This window comes from Pelobates fuscus, chromosome 3 (assembly GCF_036172605.1).
Source record: "Pelobates fuscus isolate aPelFus1 chromosome 3, aPelFus1.pri, whole genome shotgun sequence".
Classification (NCBI taxonomy): Eukaryota; Metazoa; Chordata; class Amphibia; order Anura; family Pelobatidae; genus Pelobates; species Pelobates fuscus.
In genome coordinates, this window is record NC_086319.1 from 285,149,290 (window position 1) to 285,162,005 (window position 12,716).

Consider the following 12,716-nt stretch of genomic DNA (forward strand, 5'->3'; position numbering starts at 1 on the left):
GACTCTGATATGAAGTGCACCGCAGGCAACAAATGTACTATTTAGCACCAAAAAAAATAGCATTTTTCAAAGTGCGATGTAACCACAGTATTTGATGGTTCCATTTGACTCTCAGATATGAAGTGCACGCCACAAATGTACTTTTTAGCACCAAAAAAAATTGAATTTGTCAAACTGCAATGTCCAAGCAGTATTTAAAAATGCCTAGATGTTGCCCACTGAGCTACCAGAACATGATTAAAGTAATGTGCCTGGCACACATGCAGTTGCAAGTGCCCACCCAAAAAACAGACTGATTGCTTATTTCTCTGTGGCACTGGGCTCAGGGCAGGGTACAAAAATGTAGTATAGCACCAACAAAAATAATTTCTGTAGTTTGCAGATTCCACACCAAAATTCTTTCCTAATCTGTCCTTCACAGCTGCAGCATCCTCTCCCTACACTAATAAGAGCTCATGTGACTCCAGCTTATATAGAGGCTGGGTCACATGCTGCACTGACCAATCACAGCCATGCCATTAGTAGGCATGGCTGTGATGGCTTCAAAGAGCACACGAGTCAAACGCTTGTTGTTTGGCTGCCCTGCAGCTTTTCAAAACGCGCCATTAAATCGCCAAACACCAAACTCAAACCCGAACTGTCACTGAAATGTCCGAAATGTCCGGGCTCGGGGTCCAAAAAATGTAATGTTCGGTACGAACCTGAACTTTACAGTTCAGGTTCGCTCATCTCTAGTTGCAAATGCTTACAGCTGAATCCTGGCTATGTTTGTATACTTTTTTTTAAAACTGGTATACATTGTAACATTCATTCTTCCACTGGGTATATTAGTACTTCGGCAATTCTGTGCTTCGGATTTTCAGCACTTCGGAAATTCTGCAATTTCAGGAACTTCGGCAATTCAGCTATTCGGACAATCGGAATGAAGCTCCGAATTGCCCCGTTGCCCCCCTCCCCGGATCCGCCAGGTGCAGATGGGACATCATCTATTGCACACTCACTGCATTCATCTGCTGAGAAAAGTCAGATTCTTTCCCGAGGCCAGACCCACCAGCAGTGACTCTGAGAAGGTTAAACTATTTATGATTAATTTTCCACAAAAGAAAAGACTGTTTTTATTGCTACTGTTGGTAGTATTTTATTAATGTGACTTATGTATACACTCAGCCTACATACACGACCATGCAATACACGCAGGTACTGTTTTTTGGTGGTTCCATATCTGCTCCACACTCATTGACCTTAACACGTAACCTGCGCTCTCATTCTATTGACACTGTTCTTTAATATTACCTATACTCGTAAATCTAGAGTTACATCCGTAACTTGTCCCCAAACAGTCCTGTCCAAATTTACATGACATGATACATTATGTCTGTTTCTTCATTTTATTGTACCCACCACCCTTTTCCATGGTTACCATGAGGAACTTGATGAGTATGAAGGAAAGGGGAAGTAAAACTTATAAACCATTTGCCAATACCTATGTGTGATGTCCATCTTTCGTTAAGCTGGTCATTTTTTTACCGAGCCCCAGTTGTATTCTCAGGAGTATTCTTATTTTTATTTCTTACAAAACAAAAGATTCCCTGAGAAATAGCAAAACAAAAGAGAATAAAAAACAAAACTCTATAGTGCAGAGCAATTGTTTTATTAGACTGTTTTAGCTGGGGCAGCAAAGGCCACACATTGAAAGCAGGGATAGAAGCATAGCACCTAATAGTTGACAAAACTGTCCTTTACCTATTTCCTCTCCATGATTTATACCTTTGATGTACAGTGCCTCATATTCAGCCTTTTATCTTTTCCAAACATAAATGAATGTGAATTTTAAGTTCCCCACCTGATGTATTTCAACATTGACATTGTCTTCTTCACTAACTTATAGTAAAATATGAAAAGAATGGCTAAAATACAATGGAAATAATTATCTAATAATAAATATATCATTAGTATAACCAAACTTATAGATATTTCAATCAATCTGCCGGAGGGCATCATTTTCCCATGTGTATAATATAGGCCACCAGATTCAATGTTTATTAGATGACCTCAAAAGACAAGCAGAGGTGGTCCGGTGATGGAAAGGTCAAGTTCAATCATAAAGTCACAATTATTTTTGTTTATGTTATAAATAGGTACCTGATAAAAGTACTGTTATGGGCATGTTACATGTCTTATCATGTTAACAGTCCTAGTCCTTTTATGTGTTTTTATCACTAATCCAACAATACCCGTTAATGCTCTGTATTACATACATGTTTGAGATGATATCATTGAAATATTTGTTGTAGCATAAGAAAGCTTTGAATAGGCTATTTGTACAGAATGACAAATATATACATTGATTTTATCATGTATGAAGGAAGCACTAATCAGAGAGTAAACTCGATATACAAAAGGTGAAGAATCAGGTGAGGACCATGTGAAAGTCGAGATTATAGGTTTTCTGAACATTTGGCATCTCCGTAGATACAGCTAGGGTTCTGTTACAAATGCTCTAATTTCTCATTGCCTAATCAATCTCCCAATCTCATATCAGGCTGTAAGAAGCACTCGCCATAGACTGATTGGGCACATTCTATATGTGCATGATAGGAGCCTAGCAAGCTGATTATTCCATTTCCGGTGACAGTCCAGTAACGGATAGCTGTAAAAATAAATCTGGCTTGCACATTTATCTACCTTTGGATAAGTATAGGACATAAACATGGCACACACTGCTACCATGTTCTCAAGGGTTTGAAAAAACAAAAAGAGAGGAAAAAAAACAACATAGGGACAAACAGTAGAAGAAGGTGGAAAGATAATGTAGTGACTAGTGATGATGGTGGAAGGTTGTGTTTCTAAAGACGTATTGGGTTTCCTCATGGGTCCGAGATGCTCCAGAGTTGATCTGCTGTCTATGGCCTTGGAGCTCCATAGCTACAATATATCTTCACAGATAGATCTTAAACAATATCTTACAGTAATTCTCTGCCAGAATAAAACACATAGTACAAGGCTACACTGCAGGGTTAGTGGCAATTTCAATGTTATCCCTGCAATGCCTGGACTGAATAGTTACCCTAGTGGAATGCTGATTAGAACATTTATCAGTGTATGATGTCGCATGTTTCGCTCGATCTCAACATTTGCTTTCAGTTCTGCTCCCACATGGGAAGAACTTTTATTTTTGCCATACATTAGCACTGTAAACATTGTTTAGACATCAATGTGGAATACAAAGTGGATGTATTATTTCCAATAATTAATGCAGAACTGTAACTTCTCTGGCAGTGACAGTATCTCATTCCCTCGCCCCAGTAAACACTATGAAGCATTTCATGAGGTGAGTAATGCAGTGGAGTAAAACCACACTTGCCTACACTGCACTTCCATTTTACCCCTTAATTTTTGCCACCCCTTGATGCCTCAGGTGCTTAACCCCTTAAGGACCAAACTTCTGGAATAAAAGGGAATCATGACGTGTCACACACGTCATGTGTCCTTAAGGGGTTAAGCACACTGAGGCACCTACAGAGAAATGCCACACAAGCCATGTACGTTCAGGCATTTCTTCAATAGTGCTGTATGCAATTAATAGAAATAAAACATCCACATCCTTATCTTTTCTAAACTCTCTGTAATAAAGCCAGTTCACTAGCATGAAGGTTGGGGGAGGGGGCGAACGTTTCGTGTAAATTGTCCCTTTCTTGTAAGAGGTGGGGAATATACATTTGCTAGATCAATTTTTAGATGGGGTCTTTTCATGAGCAGACTCTTCTGACTTTGGCGTTTTGACACTTCCTTTTCCTCCATCTGAGACTTCTTTTTTCTCGTCCTTCCTGATGGTCACTGTACTTGTGGAATAGCTCTTGCCCCCTGAGGAATATGGGTAGCCATAGCTAAACATGCTGCCTCCGCCAACGGTCGTCAAACGTGTCTCCTCCCCTTCTAGCAGTTTCCTGTAAAGACATAAAAGTGTTAAACTATGCTGAATGTAGCTGTAAAAAAAATTATGTTTTTATAAAGAAAAAAAAAGGGTTTGTACAAAACAAGTTTTGTCTTAAATCAGCAAACCATTATTGTAAATACCATACAAACTATTGTAGCCCTGTGTGTGGCATTATTAGATATATTATATTTATAAAGTACTGAAGTTTTCAACAGCACCATACACAGCACATAAACTTTAACAGACATTTAGGGACAGACTGTCCCTAAATGGTGATTATGGAGAGGTTTGCAAAGTTTCATAAATTATATATAATATAATATTATATAATATAATATATGTTAGAGCCACATATATCACTAATATATTATATAGCTGTGTGTATTACTTATATTAAAGGATTCTAGATCTACATATGTTGCTTTTATCCAAGGCTTCTATAGTGATGTGTATTAATTTTAGTTGCCTTTATAATTTACACCCATTCAGGAGCAGTGTGTACAATGATATATGTTTTTTGAAATTTATTCCATTGTCCAATACCATGCTGCTGTCTAGTTGGCCAACTGGTGGATGTAAATTGTGTTTCTTTACCTGTACGCTGCTATTTCAATGTCCAAAGCCATCTTAACGTTAAGCAGATCCTGGTATTCTCTTAAATGACGAGCCATCTCTCCTTTTGTGGTCCGCAGGGCATTATCAAGCTGGTTTATTGTCTCCTGTAGAAACAAAGTCATTTTAGAACGAAGTCCCACAAATTTAACAACAATGCCCTTGCTTATCCATTGAACATATTGAGAGGAAAAGAATGATACACTCATTTTCAAAATATATTCTGAGCTTCTAGAAATCAGACATATTTGGATAGGTTCATTTAAATTATACACTGATCAGCCACAACATTAAAACCACTTACAGCTGAAGTGAATAACAATGATTATATAATTGGCACCTGTCAAGGGGTGGGATATATTTGACAGCAAGTGAATAGTTCGTTCTTGAATTTCATGTGTAGGTAGCAGGAAAAATGGACAAGTGTAAAGATCTGAGTGATTTTGACAAAGGCCAAATAGTGATGGCTAGACAACTGTGTCAGAGCATCTCCAAAGTGGCAAGTCTTGTGGGGTGCATCTATTATGCAGTGGTTAGTACCTACCAAAAAAGTGATGCAATGAAGGACAATCGGTGAATCAGTGATAGGATGATGGGCACCCAAGGAGAGAAGGCTAGCCTGTCAAGTCCGATCACACTGAAGACCTACTGTAGCTCAAATTGCAGAAAAACGTAATGCTGTCCATGATAGAAAGGTGTCAGAACACATAGTGCATTGCAGTTTGCTGCATATGGGGCTGCATAGCCGCAGAAAGGTCAGAGTGCCCACGATGAATCCTATCCACCAACGAAAGCATCTTTAATGGGGATGTAGCTTTAGAACTGGACCATGGAGGAATGGAAGTAGGTTGCCTGGTCTGGTTTTAGATCAGGTGAACGGCTGTGTATGTGTGCCTCATTTACCTGGGGAAGATATGGCAGCAGGATGCGAAGAAGGCAGGCAAAGGCCGTGTTCTGCTCTGAACAATGTTCTACTGGGAAACCTTTGGTCCTGGCATTCATGTGGATGTTACTTTGATATGTACCACCTACCTAGAATTTTTTTGCAGACAATGTACACCACTTCACAGCAATGGTGTTCCCTGATGGCAGTGGCCTCTTTCAGCAGGATAATGCACCCTGCCACACTGTAAAACTTGTTCAAGAATGGTTTGAAGTACATGACAAAGAGTTCAAGGTGTTGCTTTGCCCTCTAAACTCCCCAGATCTTGAACTAATTGAGCATCTGTGGGATGTGCTGGAACAACAAATCTGATCGATGGAGATTTAAAGGATCTGCTGCTATTGTCTTGGTGTCGGATACCACAACATATTCAAAGGTCTTGTGGTGTCTGTGCCTCGACGTATCAGAGCTATTTTAGCAGCATGAGGGAAATCAACACGATATTAGGCAGGTAGTTTTAATATTGTTGCTGATCATTGTAAGTTAGATATATAAATTATTGTTCATCATTACCAAATAAAGGAATTAAAAACAATCTTAACAAAAATACAATATACTAAAGAACTGGATCTTCCATCTTCCTCCTGCAATGTATTTAGAGGTGGCAAGTGGTGATCTTGGGTCAGCTATCACCTTTACACTGCAGCAAATCTGAAGCTAGGAGACACACCAATGCCTGCTTATATTAGTATTTTACAGGTGAATTGTAAAACAAGTTTTTTTTGTTTTAAATCTGCCGGAAATTTGCAGAAGCTTTCTCTCACTGAATTCTGAACTTTTACAAGACAAAACGCACCCCACGACAAGTAAGACATCACTTCTTAAATATATACTACGATGTGTATTTTGTAGAGAAATTCACACAGCATAGAGATTAAAAGAAACCTGACTAGAACACTGTTGCTTTACCTGCAGTTGAGAAATTTCCTCATTATTCCTGTCCTCAGACTCCTGAAGCTGTCTCTCCAGAGACTCGTTAGCACTTCGCAGAGCATCTACCTCCAAAGTCCGGGCTTGGAGCTGTCTCCGGTACTCATTTATCTCCTCCTTGGCCTGGCGCACATTATCATTATTCCGTGCAGCCTCTTGGGACACATTGGCAATCTTGGTTTGGTACCACTCTTCTGCAGACTGCTGATTGCGGGTGGAAAGGACTTCATACTGCATGCGGATTTCCTTCAGAGCAGCTGTAAGATCTGGTTTACTGACCACATCCATCTCCACAGAGATCTGCAAGACACAATATTGGTTAGGGATAGTTCATAGTTTGTGGCATAATGGTCAATTCATTAGTCTGGGAACTCATTTTATCCTTGGGTTTTGTGTGTCTGCTGTTGTGTCTGATAATTGTGAGTGCAACATTTTATATGTTTTAATACATATTTGTATATTATTGAATAATATGGGTTATAGCCTGTTTACTATAGCCCAAAAAGGTAAAAAGTTAGTTCTCAAAGCACAACTCACTGTTTAGTTAATAGATCTCATAAAATATTAATGAGAGTATTTTATATTTAGCAGGAAACAAATGTTTAAGTTGTCAGCTAAAACAAACAAAATGATGTGCATTACATTATCCTGGTGGCACATTCTCTAATTGTAATTTAAAATTTGTAAAAACAAGTTCTGAATAACATCTTAGGTAGACTCTTCTGAGTGTCAACGAGGACTGTATTTCACATTGAATGGGAAATGTAACTTATATTATCAGTATATTAGCAGTAACTTGTGTCAGCCATTTTTATGAGATGTTCTTGTCTTGAAGTTTGGCAAATTCCATCATAATCCAATTCAGAGAAGGCAAAGCCAAGGGAAACATTGCAAATATAGAGAAATATAGTTTAATTTCTCCTCTTCTCTATATGTTTCTTAATGCTGATGGCCAGGAACAAAGGACGGAGCTTATAGCAGTGACTGACAGGGAGCTAAGATGGAGGCAAACTGTTGCAGAGTAAAGAGGTGTGCACTTCGTTTAATCTACTTAAATGTTTAAATATACTATATTAATGTAGTATATATACTTATATGTATAATAAACTATTACATTAGGTGACCTAAAGCCTAATGAAACCATATGTCCGTTCTTACTACTGGGAGTTCATTAAAATTACATTAGTGCCATTTCTGGGTACCAACCAAGGCATTAAGAACTACAACAGATACTATCTGGAGTTGTTCTGCTTAAAAGACATCCTGAATTCAGAAGATACTCCCTTCCTACATTACTATCAGGGCTGTACTGGAGGCCATGGGATTGTAACAGGGTAGTAATATTCGTAGTCTTCCTTCTAATATCCTTGGGTGATGCTATCAGCAGTATACACTTCAGAATGTGGAAAAGGCCATTTAATAACAGTCCTGGCTTTACTGGCAGACATGGCCTACGTGAGTAAACACCTAATTGATATTTCTTGTCCTAATGTGTTTTACACCCCACCTCCTATAGACTGTAAGCTCCTTTGAGCAGGGTCCTCTTCAACCTATTGTTCCTGTAAGTTGTCTTGTAATTGTCCTATTTATAGTTAAATCCCTCCTCTCATAATATTTTAAAGCGCTACGGAATCTATTGGCGCTATATTAATGGCAATAATAATAATAATAATATTATAGTGCAGGGACTCCTTCAGAGTAAGCTCATCTGGAACCATTAGAATCCCAGTCTGCTCAGTGCAGGCCATGTCCTCCAAGGTTCCACGCAAAATGTATATCTTTAGTTTAGCTTCCAAGGAGGAGTACTTAATGTGGGGACCTCTGTCTTCACCTGGCCCTCTACAGTAGACAGATGTATTCTGACTACAGTATTAATATGCCAGCAATAAAATACTATAACATCCATCATTATTAAGGCTGTTATCTCGTCGGCTGTTCTTTCACAATAGTATATGTCACAAAGATAGAAAATAACTATGTATTTTATTGGTTAAACAAGGAATCTACAGAGCCATATATTTGTATGCAAATACAAAGCTTTTAATATGGAAAAAGAAACATATGTATAAAATTAAAAGAGATTAGTATTATTTTTAGGAAAAGTTTAAACAGCAAAAGCCCAGTTCCCACTGTTCTCGAAGATGTCAAATTTTGAGCAAACTATTATTGGAATGAAAGTGTTAAAATCAGATTCAGAGACTGTAAATCCCTGATGCCTAATCCAGACTACTGTAGGTTAGATAAATGCATTAGCAGCTGGACACATGGGGCCAAGGGACTAAAAAGCAGACTGAACAATGCAGTCATTGTAAAATGTAGAACAGGATGATTCACTAAAGTAAAAATTCAAAGTGAATTTCAAGTTTTAGACCAAAGTAGCCAAACTGGTCTTATAGCCGATTTGTCCAATTCGGCTACCTTGGCCTAAAATTTTAAATTCACTTTGAATTCTCACTTCAGTGTTAGTGTCTTGCATCACTGTGTACAACAAATTGAATCAATACTTATTTACTTATTGTCCATACTGCAAGTTATTTATATCTTTAATGTATTGGAAATACTGTCAGTTAAAATTATATAAATGTAAATTATTCGTCCTTTAGGAAGGAGTCTATCTCCTAAAAGGCATATAGCAACAACCTTGACCAACTTTTAACAATGTTGCAGGATACTGGATGAAATTGCATCTTTGAGCCAAGATGGCGTTATCTTAATGCAACTGTGTTGCAAAGTCATCTCTGTTGCGACTGTTATCGATGCACGTCTGCAATATAGCGTAGGATGCCACATGTAATAGACCACTGAACTGAAGATCTTTTATGATCTTAGGAAAAAAAAAAAATTATAAAAAATTGAATGGTAGATCCTTACACTGATTTTTACTATTGTCATTCTGTAAACCCATACTCTGCTGTATTAGAAGTGTAATTTTAAAAGTTGCATAAGTTCTGTCGGCTATCATTCTTAAAGGGGAACCAATCAGGGCTGGATTTACATGTCAGGTGCTTTTTTGTAACAAAATTCTAAGGGGCTACAGAAGACACTGGCCAAGATACTCATCCCTCTCCAACAGCTAATTTAAGCATCAAAAGACGCATTAAGGGTATACAGCTCCATTAAGTAGTTTTGGTGTATAGATCATACCCCTGCAGTCTCACTGCTCAATTCTCTGCCATTTAGGAGGAAAATATTTCTACATTTATATTTTATTTTTCAGACCTCACAAACACATATTTTGCACAGATAGGTGATAAGCGCACATGATATTAAAAATCCTGGGACATGACACTTTTTTCCCATTTCATTTCTATTTTACATTTTGCAGATTGGTTCTCAGTTCATTAGAGCTCTCTATTTGAACAATGTCAGCTGTTGATGCATCTTTTAAAGCCACTTGTTTATCATACCATCAGAATAAAGACATTATAAAGTATAGTATACAGTGTATCCAGTAGTACATTTCTTGAATTTTTCAGTATGTACATGAGAACTTAATGTTCTATATGGTATTGGGAATTAGCGTGATCTAGAAATAATTATGTGTATTTGTGAGTTTTTCTATTTACTACCTTAATACATTACACATTAAAATAAAACAATTTAGACCAACTTGCTTTTTTCACCAACCACCAAAATCCTTATTTATGATTGTGATTATTACCTATATAAATGTGATCATCGTGTCACCCCAAAAGTAGAATATGCAGTCTGACTAATGGCCAGATTACCGCAGAATGAATATAAGCTCATTGAGAGGGCCCTCCACCTCGCTGTTCCTGTACGTCCAATTGTCTGGTTAAAATTACATGTGTGTTAGTCCACCCAATGTACAGCGCTACGGAATGTGATGGCGCTATATAAATAATAAAAACAATATTTATATATTATCGTTAGCCATTTAAATGACTGCAGTAAATAGCTTGCAGTCTATATTTGATGGGAGCTTCGAGGCTAATGGTACTGATACAATGACAAGTTTAACTCCTAGTTGCATAATCATCAAAAAAAATAAAAATCTAATTCCTCAAAAAGCAAGAGGCAGAATTTGTGAGGTTTTTGGAATATTTTGCTCTTCAGTCTCCATAAGGACCAAACTTCATAGCAAAGTATGATGCTTCCTCCTACAATATAAAGGCTGTATACTGTGCTTTCTAATAAACCTCATCGAATGTAACCTGTGATATTAAACCTGATATTTGAATGCAGTCCTGTCAATGCAGGTTTTCTGGGTTGGAATGATTTTTTACATCTTTATCTGCAGTGCTGCTTTAGTTACATAATATTGTGAGGGGGTGTGATTTAATTTTGTACTCTGTTCTACAGACATTTCCCTAGGGGTCGAATAGAGGAGAAGAGGGAGGGGGATACCCTCCCTCCACAACAATGCTCAGCAGCATATTTCTTTTAACACCTTTACTGCAGCTCAAGCAGAGGTCCTACTGCAATGATGGTTATAGATGGTTATATTTGGCACCCCAGGTGTTTGGAAAATTAATTCCGCATTATGCTCAGGAAGCCTGTAGGCTGGCTGAGCGTCATGGGAAATGTGGTTCCACGAATCTGAGCTTCCACTGTTCACTGTAATTGTCCTAAAGAAACACGGAACCCAGAGTTTAAATTGCATGTTTTAACATCACTGATATAATCAACCCAGGCTTTTTCATGACATGAGTACCGTTGTATAACTACCTCAAATGAATATGCTAAACTAACTTTATGTGCTAAGCTCACGTAGCGCATCCTGTAACCTATGTATCAAAGAGCAAAGTGACAGCATCTCATCTCCCTCTCCCCTCCTCCCATTGTCAATAAGCCACCGCCCCACATAAGTCATCCCCATTGGACCCACCTGTGCCTGGGTCACTGAAGCCTGCAGCTCAGCCACCTCCTCCTCGTGGACTTTTCTCAAAAATGCAACCTCATCCATCAGCGACTCCACCTTCTTCTCCAGCTGCAAGCGGTCCAGAGTGGCCTGGTCCACATCTTTCCTGAAGTTCTTCATAGCATCCTCTGCCTCCTCCCTTTTGGCTGCTTCTTGCTCCAACTTGTCCTGCAGCTGTCTGACACATCCCTCCAGATGTTGGCAGTCCAGCAGTGCCTGGTCTTTGTCCTGCAGCTGATCTTCAAGCCTGGACCTCAGATCCCTGATTTCCTGCTCATAGACCTGGCTGAGTCTGGATGGCTCTGACTGCTTCTGCCTCAGCAAGGTCACTTCAGTCTCCAGCAACTTGTTCTGTTGCTCTAGGTTGTGGACCTTCTCAATGTAGGTGACAAAACGGTCATTGAGACCCTGCAGCTGCTCTTTCTCATTGGTCCTCACTATCTTCAGCTCATTGCTAAGGGCTGTGGACTGGGACAAGTCAAAGTGGTCTTGAGCCGAGCTGAGGTGGCTGGCAGGTGACCTACTGACCTTCCTGTAGGATGGCAGGCTGGTGTACGACTCTCTAGGTCTGTAGGCCTGGGTTCTAGAACTGCTAGTGCTATACAGGTGACCAGAAGACCTGGGGGAATCTCCAAAAATCTTCTTGTAGGAAGATGTGTAGAGTTCTCTGGAAGTCATGGCTGAGCACTGATGGTGGGTGTGGTAGCTGCTGGTGCTGAAAAGGGTAGTACACTAGTGCTTCCTTCGGCTCTTCTGCACACAATGCACTCTGCAGACCTGCAGCATCCCTTTATATACCCATCCACCCATCCTGGGACCATGCTCACGCCCATCTGATTCTGTACAGCATGTGTGCTCTGCAACATCTCTTCTCTGCAGAGCTTTAACCCATGCTTGGGATTGCTTAAATTCTTCAAGCTACATTCTCTTTGATGTTGCAAGCACATTACATAAGGGGTGCCACATGCTATGGCATTGCTAATCCAATCTGGAACACAAAGGGTTAAATTCACTACAGCATCAGCAAATAGCACATTTTAGGACATTATGACAAGGATTTTGACTAAATAATTATACATTTAATTGTGGGGTGAATTCATTACTATATGACAAAAGCCATTATTTATTATTATTACTTTTTATAATATTTAGAGTTCATATGTGCGTTTTTTTTCAATATTATTTCCCATAAATGACAGTGGGTATCTATTGTGAAAGGATACTGTATTTCATTAATGTTCCATGCAGCAAATACTAATTTTGAGATGTATATTGTTGTCAGATGAAAGAAGGTGGTTTCAGGAGCAATATGCTGAGTGTAAGACACTGGCACATTGCATTGTCCTGCAAAAATGCTGTATATGCACTTTTACTATATAGATGTCCCCCAATGTTCATTACACATTATTGAT

At 38.8% G+C, this 12,716-nt stretch overlaps 1 protein-coding gene across 1 annotated transcript; it reads right to left on the bottom strand.

The window, feature by feature from the left end:
• Positions 1-3,494: 3,494 nt before the first annotated feature.
• Positions 3,495-12,165, bottom strand: LOC134603050 (low molecular weight neuronal intermediate filament-like). Its single transcript, XM_063448660.1, has 4 exons — positions 11,272-12,165; positions 6,402-6,722; positions 4,532-4,656; positions 3,495-3,947 (listed from the first exon to the last, which is right to left on the bottom strand). Exons 1-4 carry the CDS (start codon positions 11,980-11,982, stop codon positions 3,728-3,730), a joined length of 1,377 nt encoding a protein of 458 aa, XP_063304730.1. The 5' UTR covers positions 11,983-12,165; the 3' UTR covers positions 3,495-3,727.
• Between the last annotated feature and the right edge of the window lie 551 nt (positions 12,166-12,716).